Consider the following 26,540-nt stretch of genomic DNA (forward strand, 5'->3'; position numbering starts at 1 on the left):
GGGAGGTTTTTGGAGGGTCTCCGATGCTGCAGGAGTAGGCAGCAAGGTTTTTGGAGGCTTCTGGGGTCATCTGTGGCTGGGGTCCATTTCGGGGCCGATTTTGAGGCCATTTTTCTGGTTGGGAGCGCTACGGGGGAAGAGTGGCGCTCCCGAGGGATTTTGGGGCCTGTGTAATGCAGGTTCAGGTTTGGGGACGAGGCTCAGCACGTTTCGGGGTCCGGGGATGGTTGGGAACGTCCCCGGACCTGCAAAACTGAGTCGGAGCGCTGGATGAGCGCTCCGGTACGGAGGAGGGGAGCAGGACAGCGAAGCGGCGTTTTTTTTAACTCCCGGGGGCCGATGGAGCGCATCCCCGGGAGTGAAGATCTTTTTCGGGCCCGTGAAGCGCCGAGAAGAGGGCTGCAGGGGAAGAGGACGTCGGGGGAATGACGCGCGAGTATGCATGAGGCGGCGCGCCTCATGCACGAATCGGCGACGCGAATCGGCGAGAAAACTCCGAGTAGGCCGAAGCCGGGGGCTAAATTTTGGGCCCGGCCACGGAGGTTTTTTTGTTTTTCCTCCGTTTTTGAGGAGGGATCACCGGGACCGGAATCAGCGGGGGTCTTAGCGAAAGAGGAAATTCTCCTTTCAGGTAAGGGGGTATTTGGCCCCAAATTTTATTTTTTATATTGTTTAAAATGTGATAATAGGTGTAGAGGGGCGTAGATTCTGAACGGTTTAACGGATTTGAATTCTGTTTCCAGATTTGTGTTCAGGGGGGTTAGTTTAGGTAAATTAGGGGGGGCTGTAATTTTAAAATTGGGGTTTAAGGGGGTAATTTAATAGGGGGACATTTTGGGGTGCTTCGGGGGGTTTAAATGGTCCGATTTTAATAATTTCGACGTATTAGGTCCGGGAAGGGGTCTTCTAATTTTTGGATAGGTTTTTGGGGAGTTTTGGGTTTTCGGAGGGGTGTTATGGGGTAATGTTTGATTGTGCGGTTAGGAAAGGGTTAATTTGAATTCTAAAAATATAGGGATAATGGGGAAATTTATATTAGGCGGCATGGAAATTTTGAAGTTAATTGGGAAAAGTTTGGGGGTAGAAATTGGGGAAAATATATGTTTTTAATGATTTTTAATGGGTAAACAGTTGATTAAAATGGAGAATGGAATTTTTGTTAGGGGTTCCATGATGGACAGGTGGAGGAATTCCAAATCAAGTAGAGCACCTGATTGGTTGCCTGGACGGCGGAATGTCCAGGGAAGCTCCGTTGTCTAGGCAACGGCCGAGTGGGCAGTTGGGCAGAGAGCTTCTGAACACCGAGGGAGAAGGGTGTGTGTGAAATAGCTGTGCGAAGTGAAGGCCTACAAAGTATGGAAATGGATTAAATGACAAAGTTTAGTGAAAAAGTGAGTTTTATGGTGGAATGAAAGTGATTGAGAGGGAAATAATAAATATTTTATGTATGAAAAATTTAATGAATGTTGAGATAGGGGTTAAGTCTTGCGTGACTGTAGAGTGTATATGGGAAAGTGAGAAGAGCAGTAAAGAAGAGTGAAGTTCTCTGTGAGAATAGGGAAAAAGTCAATTAGCATAGGAAATTCAGTCTAGGGATTTTGATTAATTTATTTTTATTATCTATATTGGCCAGTGTATAAGTTAAACCCTTCTATTAGGTATCCAGAGAAAAAGTTAAGGAGTAAGGGTCTTCTTTTCAGTTATTTTGGTTAAGAACAGGTGTAGGTGAAAGAAGAAATTCCTAAAAGAAAATACTTGATCATAAGAATACTGAACATATCAAGGGCCCCAACGTTTCAAGAAAAGTCAAAGAGCCTGCAAAGAACGAAGAAGACAACAGAGTATGGTAAAGAAAATAAAGGAAAAGAGATAGAAAGAAAATAAACTTAAGCATACTTACCGTTATGTTGTATTGAGTGGAGTACAGGACCTGAAAAACAAAAGTGAAGAAAAGTATCAATTCTTTGAGAAAAGAGAAAGTGAAATAGAATTGCAAATAGATAAGAGACAAAGGAGAAACAAACGTTTGAATACTTATCTGATGTTTATAAAATGATGTTTTGTTAAGGATTCGAAGAGACGATAACCTAGAGAATAGAAATTAAAGTAGTTATTTTAGAAATATATATATATATTTGTTTATCTGACAAATAAATTGTTAAATTTTAAAGTTTATTGAGGACTGGTTATTTGGTTTAGTAATTGTTGTACCTTATATTTTCCCTTGTTCTATCCTTATTTCCCTAAATTACCTCCTTTCCTATAACCTTTCCTATATTTTGGTGTGGACGCCGTCCTTTGGGAGTCAGACAGCCCGGATACAGGCCACCGACTACAGTTCGAGAGAAATTTTATTTGGAAATTGGGCGTGGTCTGCTCCTGAGGGGCGGAGTCCATGACACCCACCTCATCGTGTTGGCACAGCCCTGCCCTCCCATCCATGTGCAGTGATTCTCCCCTCCATGGCCAGTGACTCTGTCCTTCCTGCCACCCTGCCTGTAAGCCGTCCATCTTACCTCAGATCGCAGCAGCGGCAGGCAGGTTGGTCTCGTGTCGCCTCCAGCGATCCGTGCAGGCAGGTTGAGCTCACGTCGCCTCCAGCATTCCGTTACCCTCACTTGGGTTCGTAACATCCTGATGTCAGCTCACCTCCAGTGTTCCCTTCCCTCTCAGTGTCCCACCCTCTTCTGACATTTTTGGTCTTTACGCGAGGGTGGGACCGTGATAGGGAAGGGAACGCTGGAGGAGAGCTAATGTCAGGATGTTACGAACCCAGATAGCCAGAGAATCTTGAGGTACAAATTATTATATAGATAATTTCATATTTTAAACTGTGAAAGTTTTCTGGTTTCCATCTTTACAGGAAAGAAAGAAATCCTCAAACTTTAATATTTCTGTGGCAGTGATCGATTTGAACATGTTTAACACAAATCTGAACAATCTTCCACCTCTCACAATCCTGCCAGAGACTTCAGATTAAGGGGTCCTTTTACTAATCTGCAGTAAAAAGTGGCCTGCGGTAGTGTAGGCGTGGGTTTTGGGCATGTGCAGAATTATTTTTCAGCGTGCCTAGAAAAAAATGCCTTTTTGAAATTTTTGCCGAAAATGGACGTGCGGCAAAATCAAAATTTCTGTGCGTCCATTTTGGGTCTCAGACCTTACCACCAGCCATAGACCTAGCGGTAAAAATTTGGGCGGCAGATGCCACTTGGTGTGCATCTGCTACGCGCCTCCAAAAATATTTTCCAGACATGCGTAGTGGACTCACACCAAAAATCACGTGGCCTAGTAAAAGGGGCCCTCAAGAAATAAATCAGGACAGAAGCAGGATTTTATGAAATCATAAGGAAGAGCAGCAGAGCTTCCCAGATTTATTTGTACATAAGAGTTTGGTAACATAAGTACAAATTCTCAAGCAGAGAGAGAGTCTGGGAATGTTAATCCTGAGTCCTGCTGTTTAATTCCAGGCTGGTACCTGGCGGATTCTCAGAGGAAATTCAAAACCAGTCCTGAAGAAAGGTCGGAGTTTCCCTGTGAAGGAGTCAGTGAAGGTGAAGAGATGAGATTTATTCTCTGCATCATAAAACGAGACCTTTCCTGCCTCATAGTCCAGCAGAATCCCCACCGCCCAGAGTCTCTTTCTCAGGGGGAGCTGGGTCACAGGGGAGATGAGGGCCCAGCATCTCTCTCCAAACCACAGCCCCACTGTCCAGAATCCTTCCTCAGGTGACAGTGTGATCCCCCCCTTCCTCCTCACACAGTCTTTACACACTCCCAATAGACAGAGAGTCACATCCCCCACCTCCACCTCCCAGTAATGCCTCCCTGAGGTGAAGCCCTCACTCCCCAGCACAAAGGGATAAGTATCAAATCTCTGAGGAGTTTCCGGCACATTCTGTCTTGTGTTTCCACTTCTGACACTTTTCCCATCTTCAGACAGGACGAGATTAGGATGAGCAGTTTCAGGATCCAGAGTCACATTTACTGCAGAGAAAAGACACATTAATAAACATGAGCAAACACTTCTCATTAGCTTATCACACACCCACCACTAACCCATTGGCTCCTCACACTCCCAGCTCTAACCCTCATTTGCTGGTTCTTCAGTCAATCACTTTTTCTATGACAGGAACTCTGCTATTGGCTATTTTCACCTTCCTGCCTCATAGATTTGACTCATCTTATTGGATATCAGCTTTTCAGTGTACCCTATCGGAATCAGTCTATTCATACCAAGGAGCTGGATAAAAACAGGAGATGGGATGACGTCAAAACGTTGAAGCCAATTAGGTTAATCTATGTTTCCCTTCCCCCACCCAGCCGTCATCCCCGTACTCTCAAAACAAAGCAAGCAAATATGAGCTGCTGCATCCTCCTTGTCATTCTTTATTCTTGGTGGAATTTTTATTTAATCTCACTTATATTTTCAAACATGCCGTCTTGTGCAACATATGGATGTACACAGAGGAACTATATGAATAACCTTTCATAGGTAAACTAGTAATTTCTTATAAATTGTAATCAGTGTGTCATTTGGAGGGGCTGATTGTAGGGACACCTTAGCAGAGCTGAAAATTACTGCTTAGCACAAAGAAATTATTTAACTAGTCAGGAGACATTTTTGGCCAGTTAAATTGCTTTGAATATCGACCCCTGAGTGGCTTGAAACAAACAAACAAAAAATCTGAGTAATAAAAATAACTTCTTCCATCTACTGTTCTTCCACCCAAAATATTGAATTAAAAAAAAAGAGCTCTGACTATATAACACCAGTAAAGGTGCATCTCCCCCCCCCCCCCCCCCATCAAGTGGAGGAGAGGCCTAGTGGTTAGGGTGGTGGACTCTGGTCCTGAGGAACTGAGTTTGATTCCCACTTCAGGCACAGGCAGCTCCTTGTGACTCTGGGCAAGTCACTTAACCCTCTATTGCCCCAAGTACAAATAAGTATCTGTAAGCCGCATTGAGCCTGCCATGAGTGGGAAAGCTCGGGGTACAAATGTAACTAAAATAAAAAATAAAATAAATATCTCCATTTCCCCCACCCCAGGTCCAGCACATCTTCTTCTCCCCACCCCAGGGTTACCATATGGCTCCAGAGAAAGGAGGACACATTGAGCTAGTCCGGGTTTTGCTTCCATTGAAAGCAATAAAAGTAAAACCCAGACTGGCTCAATCTGTCCCATCCCACAGGTTCAGTGTTGTTATCCTATTCCAGAAGAGGACACATCCCACTGCACCAGATGGAGGCTGAGACCAGTCTGTTGATTACAAAAATTATTTTGATTTAAATTTGGATGTACAGTCCATTCTCGGCATTCACGATGGTTTATTGAACACCTAACTTCTTTTTGTTGTCCCCATAATCTTAGTTGTACAGCCATACAATGGTCTTAAGTATCCTGATGAAGAAGGTCAACAGCCAGTATACGTTTCTTTTCTTTTTGAACTTTTTGATTCCAAGTATATTTATAGTTAGTTTTAGGATATAAACCCAGATTGCCTGTAAGATTTGTTCATCTATGATGAAGCCAACCTGTTACCTTTGTTTGATATCTTCTAACCATTCTCTCATGTTATTCTCAGTAATTCACTTTTTTCCTACCCTTGTTGGCTGGTCCTTCTCTCTCCTCACACCCTGTCCTTCACTTCTCCCCTCCACGACACCCTATCACAGAAGAATGGTAGTGTTATGGGTGTTTTGCTAAAGAGAGGAGGAGTTGTGGGGAACTTGGGGAGGGGGGGGGGGGGGGGTCAGGACCCCTAATGTTCGTATTTTCAGGGCACTCCTCTGGATAATAAAACAAGGGTTACCTGTAAGATTTATTTCATTCCCTTAATTATTCTGTGTGCTGATTTCAAGCCTTGCTAGCTAGATCAGACCTTTTGAAATTGTGCAAGGACACCCATGTGACCCACACTCCTAACTAAATGGACCCCAAAACATGTTTATACATTTACTGTGATTTGTTGTGCAAGAAATGGGAGAAGGGGAAGTGGACCTTTTTACTGAGACAGATGTGAGTGGCTGAGAGACAGTTATACAAGATCTGGGTGAGAGAGTGTGTCACGAGAATGGAAAAAAAACCCCTATTTTTTCTATATTTTTGCTGACCAGTGTTAAGGTCAAGTCTAGGGCAAGATACTGTACCAGGCAGTTTAAGAAATTATTGATTGTGAACTTTATTACAAGGTTTTAGAAGATAAGTACACGCATATAGAATGGTCCAATGTAATTAAGATAACATTAATGGATATTTAGATCTGTATTAATTCTTGGGTCAAGATTTCCTGTGTTTCATACAGTTTGAAACCACATTGTATCTGGATAGTGAAAAGGGGAAGTTGGGAACAGTCTGCTAGCTTAACCACAAGGTCAGCTGCTATATAGTTTGGATATGTGATATAAAAAAACTGCTGGGCTTGGAATCTGTGACAGAAAGTATAGTGGGAGAGAAGTTACTAGTAGGTGGGTGAAGATGGCTTTGTGACTCAGATCAGGTGGATTGGTGTAACTGCTATGTAGGAATTAGGGTATGAACTGATAATTGATAGAACAGAAGTCAGATGTGTTGGATTAGGAAAGTAGATGATTGGTTAGTGGGATGTGCTAAGATGGCAATTAGTTTCCGGATTATTGTATAACATGTACTAAATCAATTGTATAAAAATGAGGGAAATCTATGTAGGTTGGGCTTCCTTGTTTCCAGGGCAGTGAACTGGAGTGGACCCAAGGAAGTCTAATAATTTCTTTTCTGTATTTCAGACTTGCTATAAGGCTCTGCTTGAGCTACAATTTACTTGTTTCCAGAATAAACTTTTCTTTTTATTTCACTTCTGAGTGAGTAAGTACTATTTGTTTTATTAGTGTATTAGCGTAAGAAACAAATCGAAGAACCTGGGTGTTCTAGCAGTAATCAGTTGGGGTTTGGCTAAGGTGGGTGCAGACCCCAACACAAGACAGCCAGAACTAGCAGAAAAGTGTTTCACGCTTTCCTGACCCTGGGTGATGTGTTTATAAATCTGTTTGGTTTCATCCTCACAGCAATGCTGTCCACAGTGCTTTTTTTTAATCAACCATTTGCATAATCCACAAATTTAACCACTTTTCCATCTTTTCTACTGACTCATCATGAAGCACAGATGTAGTTTTGGAACTTTCTGGTTCTGCATCACGAACAGACCACTGAATCTCTTCCTTTTTTTGCTGGATGGATCTGATTGTTGATTCATTAAAATTTAGCTTGTGGCCAAAGGCAGAAACAGACATGCTGGAATGAAGCTTATCTAAGACACCTATTTTGTCACTAAGACACATCACATGTTTCTTTCTCTTACAATTGGTACCTGTAGCTTGTAACTCACCCCCTGGATGCTTGGTGGCCATTTCCAGAAGCAAACTATATTGTATTATTCAGATGGAAACAGTTCTTGTCTTAATCTGGTCATCAGATTAAATATGTTTATTCCATTTTGAAAGCAGTTTTTGGAGGCAATGATAAAAAGCTATTTACTGTATCCCTCTTGGCCACTCTAGGACACTTGGTGACTATTTCCAGAAGCAAACTATACTGTATTATTTGGTGAAAAGTCCTGGGACTGCCACAGACTGCTGGGTAGGAGGCATTCACTCGGGGAAGTTTCGGAGATAACCTGTGAAAACTGGAGTCTCCCAATGAATGTGGGAAACTTGCCAGGTCTGAACCAGAGGGATCACTCCCTGACCCTGATCAGGGGAAACACACATTGTCTTCTCTATCACAGGGGTGAAAATGATCCCTAACACTGACTGTAGGTGTTTGTAAAGCGAAATCACAGTCAAAGGACACATTAGTGGATTTGATGGTTTTGTATAATTATTATATATCAGATTGTTACCTGTATATCTGCCAAATTCCATCCACCAATCTGCATTAAAATAAAGATGAACAATGATCAGATCGCAGAGAAGAGAAATAAGTACAATGATATAAAAAATATATTAGAGGTGAACAATGATTAAAAATTTTAATAGTGATTAATTATGAGATTAAAAATGTTAATCATGCAATTAAGTGCGCTTAATCACAGAATTTTGGGCATTAAATAAGAAAGATTCAAACAGCCTTCACCAAGTTTCTCTTCCCCAATCCCTACATTGACTTGTACAGCAGGGCTCAGGCTCAACGTTGCCTCAAACTCCTTGTCTCGCCCTGCACAATGATTGGGCTCTGCAGATACTTGAGTCACTCAGTGCAGGAATTTGGGGAAGTCTCGCGGTTTCAAGTCTCAAGAGACCTTCCCTAACTTCATGCACCATGCAGCTCAAGTATCTGCAGAGCCTGTCCGTGCAGGGGGAGAGAAGGAGTTTGAGGCAGCTCCGAGGAAGGAGAAAAGAGTCCTGCTGTAGAGGTAAGCGTGGGGGAGGGGTGGGTCAGCATTAAAAAAAACAGGCAGCATCAAACAACATGGTATGCGTTAAAATATTAATGCATTTATGGTGTTATTAACACATTAATTGCCAACCCTAAAATATATAAGTTGCTAACTGAATAAAACTTACCTATTCCTGCAGGATGTGATTTTATTTTGTAAAAAAAACAATAGAGAGAGAAATGTTAGAGATTTTGAATTATAAAACTGTCCTTCAATTGTCTTATAATTACATTCATACATAAGAACTGCCATTCAGGGAAAGACTGAAGGTCCATCAAGCCCAGTATCCTGTTTCCAACAGTGGTGAATCCAGGTCACAAGTACCTGGCAAGATCCCAAAAGAGTAAAACAGATTTTCTTCTGCTTATCCCAGGAATAAGCTTATGACAAAGCAAACACATGACTTCCAGGATGCAATGCAACAAAATAAAACAATCTTTGCCTTATCACCCATTCCTTCTTCAGGTTATACTCAAATAGAAGTGACAACAGACAACGCAAGGTCATTGTTGCTTTGGGTACAGCTGGTATAAAGTAAGAACGTAGTCACAAAAGAGAGAGTATTACAGCATACAAGCATAGAACACAGACAATAAAAGCAGCACTGGGTCTTCAAGAAAGAGATAACAGCCGTCCTTTATTGTGAAAAAGACCCGACATGGGCCGTGTTTCGGCACACAAGCGCCTGCCTCAGGGTCTAACATAAAAACACAGAGATATGATTATAGATCCAGACCACACATAAATTTACATACATACCAGGGGGGATAAGAGGGTTATAAGCATAATGTTAAAATAAAAATTAAATTGTTGCAATGTCATATGCTGGAGCCAATGGCTTGTTGTTATGTTTGAGATATTATTTCAATAAAAATTCAAAGTTAAAAAAAATTTACATATATACCATAGTGTAATAAATGGTTGAATTATAAAAACATACAAACAATATAAAATATAATAAAATGAATGAGGAAGAGAATCTTGTCAGTGATAATCCAGAAATAATTAAACTCAATATGTACAGGCATGTGTACGTTGAGAACTTGATGTACAAGAATGTCAAATAAATTCTGGGATATGATATGATGACTCACTCTCTCTATAGCTTAATGTGCAAGAACATCAAATGAATGAGCCATTGTAATTCTAATTCACAATGGCGCAACTTCGAGACTCAAACAAGATCTCTTGTTTTCATAATACGGTCGAGGACGCCCAAATCTCAACATTTAGGTCGACCTTAGAGATGGTCGTCCCCTGTTTTCAGCGATAATGGAAACCGAGGACGCCCATCTCAGAAACGACCAAATCCAAGCCATTTGGTTATGGGAGGAGCCAGCATTCATAGTACACTGGTCACCCTGACATGCCAGGACACCAACCGGGCACCCTAGGGGGGACTGCAGTGGACTTCAGAAAAAGCTTCCAGGTGCACAGCACCTTGTGTGCTGAGCCTCCCAAACCCCCCCCCCCCAAACCCACTCCCCACAACTGTACACCACTACCATAGCCCTTAAGGATGAAGGGGGGCACCTAGATGTGGGTACAGTGGGTTTGTGGTGCGTTTTGGAGGGCTCACATTTATACCACAAGTATAACAGGTGGGGGGGGGATGGGCATGGGTCCGCCAGTGCACTGCACCCACAAAAACTGCTCCAGGGACCTGCATACTGCTGTCAGGCAGCTGGGTATGACATTTGAGGCTGGTATAATATATTTTTTAAATTGTTTTTTGAGGGTGGGAGGGGTTCGTGACCACTGGGGGAGTAAGGGGAGGTCAACCCCAATTCCCTCCGATGGTCATCTGGTCAGTTCGGGCACCTTTTTGAGGCTTGGTCGCAAAAAAAAACCCAAAAAAGTCGGCCAAGTGCTCGTCCCGGGACGCCTTTCTTTTTTCCATTATCGGCTGAGGACGCCCTGTGTTAAGCACGCCCCAGTCCCGTCTTCGCTATGCTTCCGACACGCCCCCGTGAACTTTGGTCGTCCCCGCGACAGGAAGCAGTTGAGGGCGCCCAAAACCGGCTTTCGATTATGCCGATTTGGGCGACTCAGAGAAGGATGCCCATCTACCGATTTGTGTCGAAAGATGGGCGCCCTTCTCTTTCGAAAATAAGCCTGTTCGTATTCATTTTAATGCAAAATCCACAAAAACAAATGAATCTAGTCATATACTACTACTACTACTTAACATTTCTAAAGCGCTAAACAACCATATTCCCACCCCAAAACATTCCTTTTTTCACTCCCTCCCCCCACCCTTTAAGTAACCATAATAATGAGAAAACGCTGCATAATTAGTGTGATATTGACTGGATAATATGCTAGTTTTTTTGTGTTTTTTTTATATGAGATATGTGCTATTCTTTTCATTAGTTGTCCAATTTGCGCCATTATGTGACATGAGCCATATGCATTATTTATTACGTGACAGGTGCTGCTCTTTTCCCATTTGTCCACTTTTTCTATTTCTCCCCTCTTGCTTATCCCAGTCAAACCCTTGTGTTCCCTCCCCACCCCCCTCCTTCTAACATTTTGTAAACCTCCCCTCCTAATTTATGGCACCACATGGCTTACCCTTGGGCGCCAAATAGAGGTGAAGTGACCCACAAATCGCTTACCAGGTACCCCAATATCTACTGTTAACATCTCTGAACCAAACTGTTACCATATATAGAACCAAAGGCTTGTCCCATTATAACATCTGCAGTAATCTTTTTCAACCAACGGTTCCAAATTTCCCCCCTGATCTCGGTTTTCAGGAAACTTTTGTGGCGGATTGCTGGCGTTGTAGCCTTCTCGGGCATTTTGCCCACTCTTCTCCATTTGGGAGGAGCGTTAAATGTGGCTCCTCATTTGTTCACTCTAGCGTCCTCCGGCTCCAATCGGAAATCTGCTTCGGGACAGATTTCTCTGGCCTCCTCCAGCGTTTGTATCTGATGCATTTTCCCTTCTTTGTAAAATACAAGGGCGAAGGGATATCTCCATCTATATTGGATATTGAGATCTCTGAGCCGGCGCGTGAGTGGCTTTAGTTCACCTCTTCGCCGTAGCGTTGCTGCAGCAAGGTCCTGATAGATCCCAATCTTATAGGAATCCCTTTTGAAATCTTGGACTTGGCGTGCCGCCTTTAATATTTGTTCCTTCAATTTGAAGCTGGTAAAGCATGCTATAATGTCTTTTGGGGTGTTGTTTTTCCCCGGGCCCAGCGCTCTATGGGCTCTTTCAATCTGGATTGCTTCCGCCTCAATAGTTGTGTCATTTGCCGCCAGCAGTGCACTCACTAGCTCCTGTACCACTTGTTCGCTATTTTGATATGTAGGGGTTTCAGGCAGGCCACGGAATCTTAAATTGTTGCAGCAACCTCTATTTTCAAGGTCATCTACTTTCATGTTCATCTGCTGATGTTCTTTTTGTAAGTGTGAGATCTGCTGTTCCAGCGATGTGAGATTCTACTTGTAGCTCCGTTTCTTCCAAACGGGACCCCAGTTCACGTATCTCGCTTCTTAAGTCCGTTCCGAGTGTCACCACCTCCGATCTAAGCGCTTTAATGTCTGCGCTGATATTCTGCAGCCAGTTTTGGAGGGCTGGTGGGAGTTCTTCCTCTTCCCGGCCCGAGACCAAGCGCTCAGATATGTTGCCTGCTGAGACCGCATGGGCAGCTTCTGGCGCTGCCTGTAATTGCTGGGCCTCCGTTATTTTGTCTCGGGCCGCCTCAGCTCCGCCCAAAAAGGCGAAACAGGAGAGATTAAGCTCTGAAGTTGCTTGGTTCGTCGTTTTCCCTACTCCTACGGATCGGGAAGCCATTCACTAGTGTTATATTATTCAGCTGAGCGTCAGGTTGGTCAGATTTGCTATTTTTCTTTGTGGGGTATCGGGAGCTCTGCTCTCATGTGACCATGCTGTTTGGTGACGTCACTTCCCCCCCCCCCCCCCCCCCCATTTGTCAACTTTTTCTAAATAGCAGTGTTCCCAGATGTTCCTTTGAACTTTAAGTATTGGAGGGAGACTGTGTTTTCTTTTGTGAGTGTGCTAGTAGCTGGTAAAAGTGGGAGTTTCACTTCAGCTGAGGCTCTGTGAATTATATGTCCTGATCTTCCCCGGTACTGTTTAGGCAGTATACAGATGTTTAGTTAATGTTATAATTAATCAATATTTCAGTTACCTGTTATTGTTTGCTATTTCCACTATTTTGTTCCACTGTTCAAAATTTTTAAGAGAATAAACCTAATTGTTTGTTTGCCCTATTTGTCTGGACTGATAAAGAATCCTGGTGGTTTGTGTGTTGGGTCTGTGAGTGATTTCTGGGAACTGTGGGTCCACTGGGAGTGTGGCCCAAAGTAACCTAGAAATCACTAGGGATACCTTGAGAGCGGGAGACTCACCTAGAGAAGGTTGTGACCCAGTTGGTGGGAGGAGGGTGCTAGTGTAGAGCACAAGCAGCAGGTGAAGGCAGACCTGAGCTGTGTTGGGGATAGACCCTTTAAGTTGCTGCAGGATAACCCCAGGTGGGTGGCTAAGTGTTTTGTGACAACCTTGTGTCTTTGAATTTGGTTATATGTTACTTTAGTGCATCAGTATGATTCTGGGCATAGCGGCTTAGATTTATGCTTTATTTGTAATATCTCTGTCAATTCCATCTGATGTACTATTTGTCTTATTTGAAGCACCATTTTCGCTTAGATATGTAACCAGCCCCACGCATGATTTTGTATTTTTTGTGAGCCGAGTGGTAATTCCAAATTTAGAATGCACCGAATCCCGTGACCATCTGCAAGTAGTGTTTGATTTGGTTGTTCATAAAGGATCCCTTTTACCAAGCTGAGGCAAAAGGGGGCCTGCACTGGTGTAAAAGGCTAAATCTTTCTTTCCTGCAGGAAATGGCCGTGCGGCAAGTAAAGCCAGTGTGGTCTTATGTTTGATTATTAATTTGTTTTATAGCACCGAGATTTCTTCATACTCTTTTTAAAGGTTTGTTCTTTTCATTTTTCACACATGAATTACTCTGGCTTTAGAGTTATTTTTGATCACTTTCTTTACGCTTTATTCCCTCTGGTGCTCTAGTTACTCTTTATCACTGATTTTCAACCAAGGCGCGGGAAAAAGTGGCCTGTGGCAGTACGAGTGTGAAAGTTAAGCGGTATAAAAATGTTAATAAACCAAGCTGAGGGAATAGTATTTCATGGAAAGGAAGGTGGATCAAAAGAATCTCTGGTTGAGGGTCTGTTATAAGTGAGATGGGCAGACTGGATGGGGCTTATGGACTCCATCTACCGAGATGTTCAGTCTTTCTGTCTGTGGTCAGAATTCTCTCAGATTTTCACCAATAGATAATAGTTTCTTGGTATGTTACCCCGTCACTATACTGCAACAACTCTGAGCAGTCTATCCTTCCACTGCCCACACTAAACTTGCTAATCTCAGGGTCAATAATAGCGCTGAAATTTGGCCAGTCTGTCTCGGCATTATCAAAACAGTGCAAGGATGGTTTGGAGGTTCAGAATCAGAAGAGTCAGAAGTTACCTCAATAGTGGCAAGATTCAGTCTAGTACAGGGGCATAGCCAGACACCCAATGTTGGGTGGGCCTGGGCCCAAGATGGGTGGGCAGAACTCTGCCCTGTCCCACAAGTGATTTGGTCTCTACCTCTCTCGCCTGAATGCCATATGGTCTCTCAAACATTCCCCTCCCCCCATACCATTTAAATAGCAGATTTTCACTGGCAGCAAGCAGCAAATAATACACACTGCTCATGCTGGCTCCACAGCCTTCCCTCTGATGCAACTTCCTGTTTCCACATAGGCAGGAATACATCAGAGGGAAGGCTGGTATGCAGGAAGGACAGGAAGTTTCAGCTAGTGGGGCTTGGGAATCCCTGCCAGACACTTCATAGGTGTGCTGCTACTGGGTGGGCCTGAGACCAAAGTAGGTGGGCCTGGGCCCACCCAGGCCCACCCTTGGCTACGCCACTGGTCTAGTAACTGGGTAACTATCTGGATAAAGTTAGGACAACAAAAAGGATGTGGTAACTTTATCTGGGTTATTATTCGGTACCCGTCAGAATATTGCCAGTCAATGTATATCCATATACTCAGTATCTTGGTACAGCCCAGCACTGAAAATGGGAAAATTAGGTTCTTACCTTGGTAATTTTCTTTCCTTTAGTCATAGCAGATGAATCCATTACGTATGAGTTGTGTCCATCAACCAGCAGGGGGAGATAAAGAGCACTCAAAAACCATAGTGCCTTATGGTCAGCTAGCTCCATCTGCCTCTTCAGTATTTGAAGCTTCCAAAGCAGCATAACAGACCGCAATGGGAACAACATGAACTTTCCTCACAGCGAACAATGGCCCCATAACAGGAGCATTAACTCAATGGAGGGAATGAACTCATCCTCCTGTAACTGAACAGTAATCCTGAAGACTGTTTTCCAACTTTCTCCCAAGGAAGGACTATATCTTCAGAAAAAAAACTGCACATCAAACAGAGTCACATCATTAAACAATCAATCAGACAGTCAATCAGACAGGGAGGGCTCATGGATTCATCTGCTATGACTAAAGGAAAGAAAATTACTAAGGTAAGAACCTAATTTTCCCTTCCTTGTCATCAAGCAGATGAAGCCATTACATATGGGGTGTAACAAAGCAATCCCTAGATAGGGTGGGAACAGGCCACACCACGCGCTAGCACTTGTGCTCCAAAACGCGCATCCCTCCTGGCAGCCACATCCAGCCTGTAATGTCGGGCAAATGAGAGCTTAGAATCCCATGTTGCTACACTGCATATCTCATGAAGAGAGAGTGCTCCAGTTTCAGCCCAAGAGGAAGAAATCGCTCTTGTAGAATGCGCCTTAAAGGCTACAGGCGGAGGCCGGCCGGCCAGCAGATAAGCTGAAAAGATAGCTTCTTTGAGCCAGCGAGCAATAGTGGCTTTAGATGCTGGAGACCCTCTGCGAGGACCTGATAGTAAAACAAAAAGATGATCAGAGGTCCTGAAAGAATTTGTAATTCGCAGATACTGCAACAGAGTCCTGCGCACATCCAAAAGGTGCAACTGCCCAAAAGATTCTGGAAACTCCTCCCTAGCAAATGAGGGTAGAAAAAACAGGCTGGTTTAGGTGAAACGCTGAAACCACCTTAGGTATAAAGGAAGGCATGATACGTACCGTTACCCTGGACTCTGAGAATTGCAGAAATGGGTCTTGACAGTTCAGCGCCTGGAGTTCTGACACCCATCTCGCCGAAGTGATGGCCTCCAAAAAGACGGCCTTTAGAGTCAGATCTTTCACTGAAGCTCGCCGTAGCGGCTCAAAAGGAGAACCCTGAAGAGCCTTCAAAACCAGCCCCAGGTTCCAAGCTGGACAGAGTGCCCACACGGGAGGACAGAGCCGAAGCACCCCTCTAAGAAACTGTGCCACATCTGAATGTGCAGCTAAAGACACGCCTTCCACCTTACCACGAAGGGAGGCCAATGCTGCCACTTGCACCCGCAGGGAATTATAGGCCAAGCCTTTTTGTACACCATCCTGCAAAAAGTCCAGAATCGGCGAGACAGGAGCCCGCATGGGTTTGATCGCTTTTGACACACACCAAACTTCAAACTGGCACCAGATCCTGGCATAAGCTACGGAAGTGGATCGCTTGTGGGCCTGCAGGAGAGTGGAAATTACATTATTGGAAAAGCCTTTGTTTCTCAATTGCACCCTCTCAATAGCCATGCCGTAAGACCAAAGCGGCAGGCATCCTCCATGGTCACCATCCCTGCGACAACAGGTTCTGTACCAGAGGCAACGGTAGGGGAGCCTCCACCAGCATCCGCCGGAGATCCGCATACCAAGGCCTCCTGGGCCAATCCGGGGCGAAGAGAACCACTTCTCCTGGATGAAGCCGAATCCGCAGGAGCACTCGCCCTATCAAGGGCCACGGAGGGAACACATACAGGAGGCCCAGAGGCCAGGGTTGAGCCAAGGCATCCAACCCTGCCGAGCGAGGATCTCTCCGTCTGCTGTAAAAGCACGGGACTTTGGCATTTGTGCTTGAGGCCATAAGATCCGCTACAGGCGTCCCCCATTTGGCACAGATCTGCAGGAATACTTCATCTGCAAGTTCCCACTCCGCTGGATCGATTTGATGCCTGCTTAGATAATCGGCTTGCACGTTGCTCTGACCTGCAATATGAGCTGCTGACAGAAACTGCAGATGTAGCTCGGCCCAGTGGTAAATCTGTTCGGCCTGCGCGGCTAGTGCTGTGCACTGTGTACCGCCCTGTCGATTTATGTAGGCCACTGCTGTCATGTGGTCCGACAGAACTCTGACAGCCAATCCCTCCAGGGTCACTTGGAAGGCCAGAAGCGCCTGAAACACCGCTTTCAACTCTAGGCGGTTGATGGACCACTCTGACTCGTCGGGTGTCCAGAGACCCTGGGCATGCTTCGCCTTGCAATGTGCGCCCCAGCCCTGCAGGCTGGCATCTGTAACCACTAGGTACCAATCGGCATTCCTTGCCGCAGCATGCTGTCTGAGAGCCACCACTCCATGCTGAGCTAGGCCACAGGGAGCCACGTGAGTCTGCATTGATAAGCCTGAGATACTGGAGATCATCGATGAAGTAGGGAATACTGCAGAGGTCTCAGGTGTGCTCTCGCCCAGGGCACCAATTCCAAGGTGGCCATCATCGATCCCAACAGCTGGACAATGTCCCAAGCTCACGGGCGAGGCATCCTCAGGAGCAGACGGACCTGATTCTGAAGCTTGCACCGCCTTTGCTCGGGTAAGAATGCATATCCCGAGTCTGTGTTGAACCGGGCCCCCAAATATTCTAGATATTGTGAGGGGGTCAGGTGACTTTTGGCAATATTGACGACCCAGCCCAGAGATTGAAGTACTGAGACCACTCTGGCTGTAGCTTGATGACTCTCTGTTGCAGAGTCCGCTCTGATGAGCCAGTCGTCTAGGTACGGGTGAACCCGGATACCTTCTCGCCTGAGAAATGCAGCCACTACCACCATAACCTTGGAAAAGGTTCGGGGAGCTGTGGCGAGGCCAAAAGGCAAGGCCTGAAACTGGAAATATTTTCCCATCACCGCAAACCGCAGAAACTTCTGGTGTAGGGGCCAAATTGGAATATGCAAGTAAGTTTCTTTCAGGTCTAGAGACGTGAGCAACTCTCCTGGCTGTACCGCCGCAATGACGGAGCGCAGGGTTTCCATGTGAAAATGCTGCACTCTTAAGGACTTAATTCTTTTAAGTTGTGAGAAGGAAGAGGCTGTCCTACCCTGGTTAGGCCCCTAGAGGGTGCTGTTCCCCTAAAATGTCCAGGGAGAAGGGCTGGGTGAGTCGCTGAAGGGAGCCAGTAAGGGGAGGTATAGCTGGAGGTCGCTAGGACCGGGGAGAGTCCTGGAGGTAGAAACAGGTGCAGCAGGTTATGGGTTGGGTCCTGTTTGGCCATTAAACACTTAATACCCCACCTGAGTGGTGAGGGGTGAGGAGAGTTAGCAGCTGCAGAGGAGGGCTGGTAGCTGAATCAGAAGGATCCCCATGAGAAGTACTGGCTGAGCCCTATGGCCTGGTGGTGAAAAGACTGTGTGTGTCAGATGAAAAGACTGGGTGTCTAGAACTGTGTGTTCCCAAGAAGGAAGCTGGCTGGGGTAAGAAGGCCCTAGAGTACCAAGTATAAGAACTGTGTGTTCAAAGAGGGACTGTGTGTCCAAGATGAAAAGACTGGGTGTCTAGAGCTGTGTGCTACAAGGAGGGACTGTGTGTCCAGGACTGAGTTAGTACTGAGCCCAAATGCCTGTGTGAGAGGGCTCAGGGGGAAGAAATCTGTTGGGTTTGAACTGTGCAAGAAGAAGTGTTTTAAGCTGGTAAAAGTGTGCCCCAGGAAGCGGGAATAAAAGATTTGTATGAGAAATATCCTGTGGTGAGACCTGACTATGTTTGCCTTTTGAGAAGCAGGTCACCCTGAGCAGAAAGGGGTAGTAGACTAATTTGCATAAAATCTGCATACTGGGAACCAGCTCACCATGAGTGAAAGAGGAACCTGGGATCCTGAGGTGGAAGCTTCATCTTCACAGTAGCCTCACCTTCACAAAGTCCAGAATAGGGCAAAAAGACCCACGTTTTCGCGGCACCACAAAGTAAATGGAGTAGCGGCCGCAGCCGTGTTCGGCGGGAGGCACCGGGGACACCACCTCTAATTGAATCAGGCCTTGTAAGGTCTTCTCTACCGCCGCCTGTTTGGCGGCAGAGCCGCATCGTGACTCCACAAACACATCTCTTACCGCAGCATTGAATTCTATATGGTAACCATCTCTGATCTGGTCCAGAACCCACTGATCTGAGGAAAACTTGGCCCACTCCTCGAAAAAGAGGGAAAGTCATAAGTACATAAGTAATGCCATACTGGGAAAAGACCAAGGGTCCATCGAGCCCAGCATCCTGTCCACGACAGCGGCCAATCCAGGCCAAGGGCACCTGGCAAGCTTCCCAAACATACAAACATTCTATACATGTTATTCCTGGAATTTTGGATTTTTCCAAGTCCGTTTAGTAGCGGTTTATGGACTTGTCCTTTAGGAATCCGTCCAACCCCTTTTTAAACTCTGCTAAGCTAACCGCCTTCACCACTTTCTCCGGCAAAGAATTCCAGAGTTTAATTATGCATTGGGTGAAGAAAAATTTTCTCCGATTTGTTTTAAATTTACTACACTGTAGTTTCATCGCATCCCCTCTAGTCCTAGTATTTTTGGAAAGCGTGAACAGACGCTTCATATCCACCTGTTCCACTCCACTCATTATTTTATATACCTCTATCATGTCTCCCCTCAGCCGTCTCTTCTCCAAGCTGAAAAGCCCTAGCCTCCTTAGTCTTTCTTCATAGGGAAGTCGTCCCATCCCCGCTATCATTTTAGTCGCCCTTCGCTGCACCTTTCCCAATTCTACTATATCTTTCTTGAGATGCGGCGACCAGAATTGAACACAATACTCAAGGTGCGGTCGCACCATGGAGCGATACAATGGCATTATAACATCCTCACACCTGTTTTCCATACCTTTCCTAATAATACCCAACATTCTATTCGCTTTCTTAGCCGCAGCAGCACACTGAGCAGAAGGTTTCAGTGTGTTATCGACGACGACACCCAGATCCCTTTCTTGGTCCGTAACTCCTAACGTGGAACCTTGCATGACGTAGCTATAATTCGGGTTCTTTTTTCCCACATGCATCACCTTGCACTTGCTCACATTAAACATCATCTGCCATTTAGCTGCCCAGTCTCCCAGTCTCGTAAGGTCCTCTTGTAATTTTTCACAATCCTGTCGCGATTTAACGACTTTGAATAACTTTGTGTCATCAGCAAATTTAATTACCTCGCTAGTTACTCCCATCTCTAAATCATTTATAAATATATTAAAAAGCAGCGGTCCTAGCACGGACCCCTGAGGAACCCCACTAACTACCCTTCTCCATTGTGAATACTGCCCATTTAACCCCACTCTCTGTTTCCTATCCTTCAACCAGTTTTTAATCCACAATAGGACATTTCCTCCTATCCCATGACCCTCCAATTTCCTCTGTAGCCTTTCATGAGGTACCTTGTCAAACGCCTTTTGAAAATCCAGATACACAATATCAACCGACTCCCCTTTGTCCACATGTTTGTTCACTCCTTCAAAGAATTGAAGTAAATTGGTCAGGCAAGATTTCCCCACACAAAAGCCATGCTGACTCGGTCTCAGTAATCCATGTCCTCGGATGTGCTCTGTAATTTTGTTTTTAATAATAGCCTCTACCATTTTCCCCGGCACCGACGTCAGACTCACCGGTCTATAATTTCCCGGATCTCCCCTGGAGCCTTTTTTAAAAATGGGCGTTACATTGGCCACCTTCCAATCTTCCGGTACCACGCTCGATTTTAAGGATAAGTTGCATATCACTAGCAGTCGTCCTCCTACTGCAGGAAACGAGGAGGGGGCCGGCGCACCATCACTGAGAGGGTCGCCCCTGAACTCCAGGCCTTGAGCCTGCGGCTGCGGGACGTTTGTCCGAGCGAAAGAAGTTCCTCTGCTGAAAATGGGCACGCGAAGTGAACCCAGCAGAACGCCCCGGGCGGTACCTTCTAGCTTCTCGGAAGCGAGGTTTATAAGAGGAATGAACCGCCTGACCCTTGGAGGGAGGCCGAGGCCTGGGGTTTGGCATCCCCCAGGCCTTTCACAATTTTCTCCAACTCCTCACCAAACAGGAGAAGGCCTTGAAAGGGCAACTTCACCAACCTTTGCCTAGAGGCCATGTCTGCCGCCCAATGCCGTAGCCACAGAAGACGGCGAGGCACCACTGCTACAGCCATCTGTTTAGCCGAAGCTCTGACAATATCATAAAGGGCGTCAGCCAAAAAGGACAAGGTCGACTCCATCCACAGGGCCACCTCAGACAAGGGTTCCGCTCCATCACCGGGCTGTTCAACTGCATGTTGCAACCATGCCAGGCAGGCTCTAGCAGCATAGCAGCTGCATGCAGGTGCCCGAATAATAAGACCTGCAATTTCAAAGGACCGTTTCAGCGCTGATTCCAGCCGCCGGTCTTGCATATCCTTCAGGGCCACATCTCCTTCAACAGGGAGGGTAGTCCTTTTTGTCACAGCCGTGACTAGGGCATCCACTTTAGGCACTGCAAAGCGAGCCAAATGTTTCTCACTTAGAGGGTATAATTGCCCCATTGCCCTGGAAACTTTCAAAGGTCCCTCGGGGTCAGCCCATTGAGCTGAAATAAGCTCATGGATGGAGTCATGCAAAGGAAAGGCTCAAGCAGGCTTTTTGGTACTAGCCATCCTAGGATTCACAGAGGAGGCTGAGCCACTGTCAGGATTTTCAATAGAGAAGGCCTGTAAGGCATCAGAAATAAGCGCTGGCAGCTCTTCACGGTAGAAAATCCTCACCGCGGACGGATCATCCAGATCCTGTGGCAACTCTGCACCTTCTTCTGGCTCCTCTGGCCATGAGGGCCTGCCAGACCCCTCAGAGTCTCCACCACCCGACCACGGGGGGGGGGGGGAAGGGGGGTGCGCCACTCTCCGAAGGGGAATTAACCCTTCTGCGCATCTCTTGTGGCCAGCTATCAGGGAAAAACGCCTCAGAGGGCAGTCCCAGGCCAGAATCCGCTGGAGGGGCAGTAAGGGGGGCCGTAGAAGACCCCTTGGGCAGAGTTCTTTTAAGCATATATGCCTTATGCATCAACTCGCCCTGGTTACCCGGTTCCAGTCCGGGGCTAGAAGCTCTTTGATTAGCCTCAATCCGAGGACCCCTCCCGGATTCAAGACCCTCCGCCTCAGCGGGGGTCACGCCATGTGGCGCATTCAAAATGGCGCCCGCTGCCAGTTCCACACAGCGGGAAGAATCCTCACTCGCCATGCTCGGGCCAGCTCTAACGCCTGAACAGCACGATTTACAGAGCCCCGCTGCGGATCTGCACTTGCCACACTTAAAACAGCGCTTTACAACCTCCGCAGCCATCGCCAAAAACGGTGGAAAATTCAAAATGGCGGCTTCGCACCAAAAACGTCTCGATCGCGGGCCCTCCCCAGAGGAGCTAGAAAGCACTCTTACCTCACTGGACCGAGTATCAAAGCTCCGGTCACGCTGTAGAATCATAAGAAAACCTCTTTTCTGAGGTTGCAGCGCCAAAGTGCGACGCGACATTTTTATTTTTTATTTTTAACTCTGTAGAGGAAACAGCAAAAGAGGCAATCAAATCAACTCTGGAGGTGCAGAAGAGTGGGAAAGGCAGGGAAAGGCGAACCAATGTGCCTGCATCCACTAAGTAGAGTAGGAAAGGGCAGGGAAAAGCGAACTGTGTTCACATCCACTGGGGGGATGGGTAAGGCAGGGAAAGGGCTAACCTATGTGCCTTTAAAGTGAAGCTACAATAGCCTTAACACCCCTGCTTCCACTGGCAAAGCTCAGGAGCCACCCCAGGCAGAATTTAGAAGGAGCTGAAAAAGCTGCAATCACCCTGCTGGGGAGATAGAGAATACTGAAGAGGCAGATGGAGCTAGCTGGCCATGAGGCACTATGGTTTTTTAGTGCTCTCTATCTCCCCCTGCTGGTAGGTGGACACAACCCATTCGTAATGGATTCATCTGTTTGATGACAAAGAACTCAGATTTATACTTTTATTTCTGCACATTTTTAGTGGAATCATCCAGAGCATTTGAAAAGAAGACAAACCAAATTAAAAAGCGATCAATTCCCCTCCGAAGGGACACCACCTTGTAAGTGATGGAGGGGCTTCCGTGTTTCAATGACTCAGAGGGCTATGCTGAAGGGTTACCCATATCAGACAGGCCTCTGAGGAGAAACCAGACAAAGAGTGTCCCAAATTAGGGAGAGGGGAAAGATGGTGACCTGAAGCTCGTACACTCAACGGCCCAGCTGTCCTCTGAAGTTCAGTTTTTGTTCACTTGAAATTTCCTCTCTGCATTGCAGTTGCCTTAACAGAGGAAGGGGACAATGGGGGGTCAGCCGCCGATGACCAGCATTTTGTCCCTTGTGCAGCAAGTGTGGGACCGCTGTGTGACGAGCTGCCCATAGATGACTGGGTTGATGAGTCCTTTGATTAGCGCCAACGAAGGAGCGTCGATGCTCTTGGACCTGGAAACAACTTCATCGCTCAAAAATCATTTAACCACCATGCCCAAAGGAGTGGAGGAGTGAGTCAGGAGTGTATGCTGAAACGGAAGTCGTTTACAGCTGAACCCGTGTTGGCGGTGCTACTCCTAAACCCTTAAGAGTTATCAGCTTGGAGTTTTTGGCTCCCGTGGAGGTTGCATTGAATGTCATCTGGAGGGTGCTCCAGGACCTGACGGTGGTAGAGAATGACTTTGCTTCAGATATAGTCTTGTTAATGAGCCACATGGATAATCTAATCGAATCCTTTGAGAATATACAGCAAATGAAGTTCTACTGAAGTAGGAAACGGTTAAGATTTGAAAATGATAAAAGACCAGAAAAATTTGAACAAAATGAATATTGTTACAGATGATTAATATCGAGATTGTTGTTTTCCCAGAGTTCCGGGTATGACTCCTAATGGTTTTTTTTCCTCTGAAATGATTCCTCTTAATATATTAATTCAAAAGGAGTGAAGCATGTGAAACTGGGATTACTTTAATCAGCGGGAATTGGATTGGAGATTCAAGGGTTTGTATTGTTAAACAATTTCTGGTTTTAAAAGGGAAAAAAATGAAATCAGGTGTATTACTGTAGGAGTGGACAAGCAAACACTGTGCACGGCCTGCAGCCATCACTAGACTGGCAGGACAACCTCAAGCTCTGTGCATACTACCTATGGACTTTGCATTCACACTTGCACCTTTGCTTTGTCCCAAAACCTCAGCTTTCATATAAAGAGCCTAGACTAAGACCTAAACCTGTGCAGTTTGGACTTTTACTAGTAGTATGTATTTGTGAACCAGCAGCTAGATAACAACTTGTACAGTAGTAGTCAGCAATTTAGGGTTGTAGGGAAGGCAGCTGGCTCTGCCAGCGCAGTCTCGTGATCCCTGCATAGAGGCTGTATTGTGTAAATGTGCTGGAACACTGAAATAAGTTACTGTTTTGCTGCAGTCTATACTAGAAGTTAGATTTTGCTGTAAAGGACAATCTATTGTGCTTTGCTAAAAGAAGCTGTAACTTGTAGCATGGCAGCCATTAACTTTGTTTTTTCTGTGAAATACATTTTCTCTCCTTCTGTGCCTTTTCTGAAATGTAAGGCTTGCAAGCTGACAGTTAGCTCAGAGGAAGCAGCTGTAACCAGATAGCAGAAACCAGCTGGAACTTGTGCTGCTTATCAGTATATTGCCTTATATGGTATATGCAATGCCAAATAACTGTGAATAGACTAGAGACCAGTGTTGGAAATAGAGGGTTGTGTGCAAAGCCAAAGATAAGTTTCGTTTTCTGGGTTTTGTGTAAGATCCTCTGTCTGTAACTGCGCATGACTACTGATAAGAGTGTATAAGAACGAGTGTCAGGTGACGCTGAAGGAGCAGTATCCTGAGATTACTCAGTGCTGTTCAATTGCTAGCAATAAAAAAGCTGTTTTGTTTTGGAACCAATTTGTCTTTCGTCTCCTGATTTTCGGACCCGTTACATTGGCGACCCAGATGGGACAGGAGTAGAAAGGGAAATCGGATTATATTCTTTCCCCTCCCCACTGCAGCCGGATCGGGTCACCGACTCCCCCGGCCGGGAAAGTGATAAGTGGCCACCGCTGATTTCAGCGTTCACCTCCCGGCGGAGGGCCGATTGATTCCGGCTGACTGGAAGTGGGGCTGTGAGGTTCCGGCAAGACACCTTTTTCTTTCTCTCTGGAGAGGCGCGTACGACGGCGCGGCCTGCAACGACGACGGACAGGCGAGTATACTCTACGTAGTGACCGGCCCGGTAAAGGACCGAAGAAGAGGCTTGATCACCCTCTTAGCCAGTGACTAATACGGACTAGGTCCCGCAACATCACTAGGCTTTGGGCGAAGAAACCGTACGGGAGGGTTTCTTGTGGCGTATGAAAGAAAGTTGAGTGATTGGGTGCTCCTCCAGATTCTCAGGCGTCTCTGAACTGCAGATTCCATGACCTTGTGTACACGAGCTGCATGAGCTGTAGAATGGAATGTGTTTAGATAACGTGCTTGAGAACCAGATAAACTGTTCAGCAGCTGAGGAGTGCAGGTTTTTTTGTTGTCTTAGGCTGCTATAGAGTAAAAGCAGCCCGGGGTTTGGGACCCACTCATAAGACCACAGCCGGTGGTGGGAGTGGGCTCGAGGAAATAATTACTCCGGGTGCATGTTAACAGAGTGATATGAGCCTTTGAACTTAACTGTTGCATCATGTTAGAAGTTATTATAAGATACTAGGAAAAAAAAAAAAAAAAAAATGCCCGTTTCTGAGTGCAATGAAACGGACGCTAGCAAGGGGCCCCCTCCCTCCGTCCCTCGGAGCTACTCGCGTTACTTGTTCGGGGTTCGCGTTTGCCTCGCATTTCGGCCCTCGAGTGTTATAGCTCCGCCCTCGACGTCATGACGTTTTGACGTGTTGTTTTTTTTACATAGAGAGATAAGATTTTGTTTCTCTGAAACAGGAGAACTATGTATTCTACAGCAGACGGTGCAAGCTTTGTATATGCAGCACCAGGATTTCGTTGCTGGGGATAATGTTGTTTATCTTTCTTGAATCTGGTTGTTAAAAAGGGTATGACAATTCATGCTTTTCTTTAAGTCTTATGGGTATAGTATTACGGAGGTTAAATATAAAGCCTCCCTTCAGGAATGCAGCCTTGATTTTCCTCCAGCTGTTTTTGTCACGCTATGTTAACTTTCAACTTTGTGATTTACTGAAAGGTGCATGATGGCATTTTCTGAGGTTTAAAATAAATAAATAAATAAATAGGAATTATTTAGCTGAGTTTTGGATTGTGTAGTTATTACAAATTTTATATACCTTGTATAACAGGATTTTGTGCTATCCCAGTGCCCTTCTAGGCAACTGCCTGGGTTGCCTCACTTTGTTTCTCTTTTATTACATTAGATTTAATATTTGTATTCTTATAGCTCCATGCTGCACTTGGGTTCAAAGCACGGTGCATCTGTTGCAATTTACTGTGAGATTTATGGTATCGTGTTCATTTACTGACCATAGTCCCTAAAGAATGTAAAGAAAACCACAGGAGGTATCCCACACCCCAAAAGCTAAAACATTGGATTTTAAAACTCAGATTTGTAGCTTATGTCAAAGTTACCGAGAGAGCTTGTTGCAGCTTGTTTCCTCCCCACTTCTGCACAGATACATTCAGTTTAAACAAACCCTGCATTTTGGGAAAAAAAAAAAAAAAAAAAAAGGGTCCAGTTTGTGCTTTTCTTCAGGGACATATCAGCTGCCTGTAGCCATGAGCAGTTGCCTTTTATGCAAACCTTATGAGTCTCGTAGGCAGTGCAAATCACAGCTGCTTAATTGTATTGCACTAAATTTGTTTTCCTCCACTGCAGAGGAGGGATGCAAATTCCTAAGTTATTCATGAGACTTGCAGACTATTTCTTGCCTATTCTCTGTACCTACATCAGTAGGATTTGTACAATA

At 45.5% G+C, this 26,540-nt stretch overlaps 1 protein-coding gene across 1 annotated transcript in view; it reads right to left on the minus strand.

The window, feature by feature from the left end:
• Positions 1-3,351: 3,351 nt before the first annotated feature.
• The window catches only part of LOC115468315 (E3 ubiquitin-protein ligase TRIM39-like), a 57,472-nt gene continuing 34,283 nt past the window's right edge, over positions 3,352-26,540 (minus strand). Inside the window, exons 6-7 of the mRNA XM_030199958.1 lie at positions 7,876-7,905; positions 3,352-3,984 (exon numbers count right to left, since the gene is read on the minus strand). Coding sequence (XP_030055818.1) covers positions 3,458-3,984; positions 7,876-7,905 — 557 coding nt within the window. The 3' untranslated portion in view covers positions 3,352-3,457. The remainder of the gene's footprint in view (positions 3,985-7,875; positions 7,906-26,540) is intronic.

Source organism: Microcaecilia unicolor, chromosome 4, assembly GCF_901765095.1.
Source record: "Microcaecilia unicolor chromosome 4, aMicUni1.1, whole genome shotgun sequence".
NCBI classification, from domain to species: Eukaryota; Metazoa; Chordata; class Amphibia; order Gymnophiona; family Siphonopidae; genus Microcaecilia; species Microcaecilia unicolor.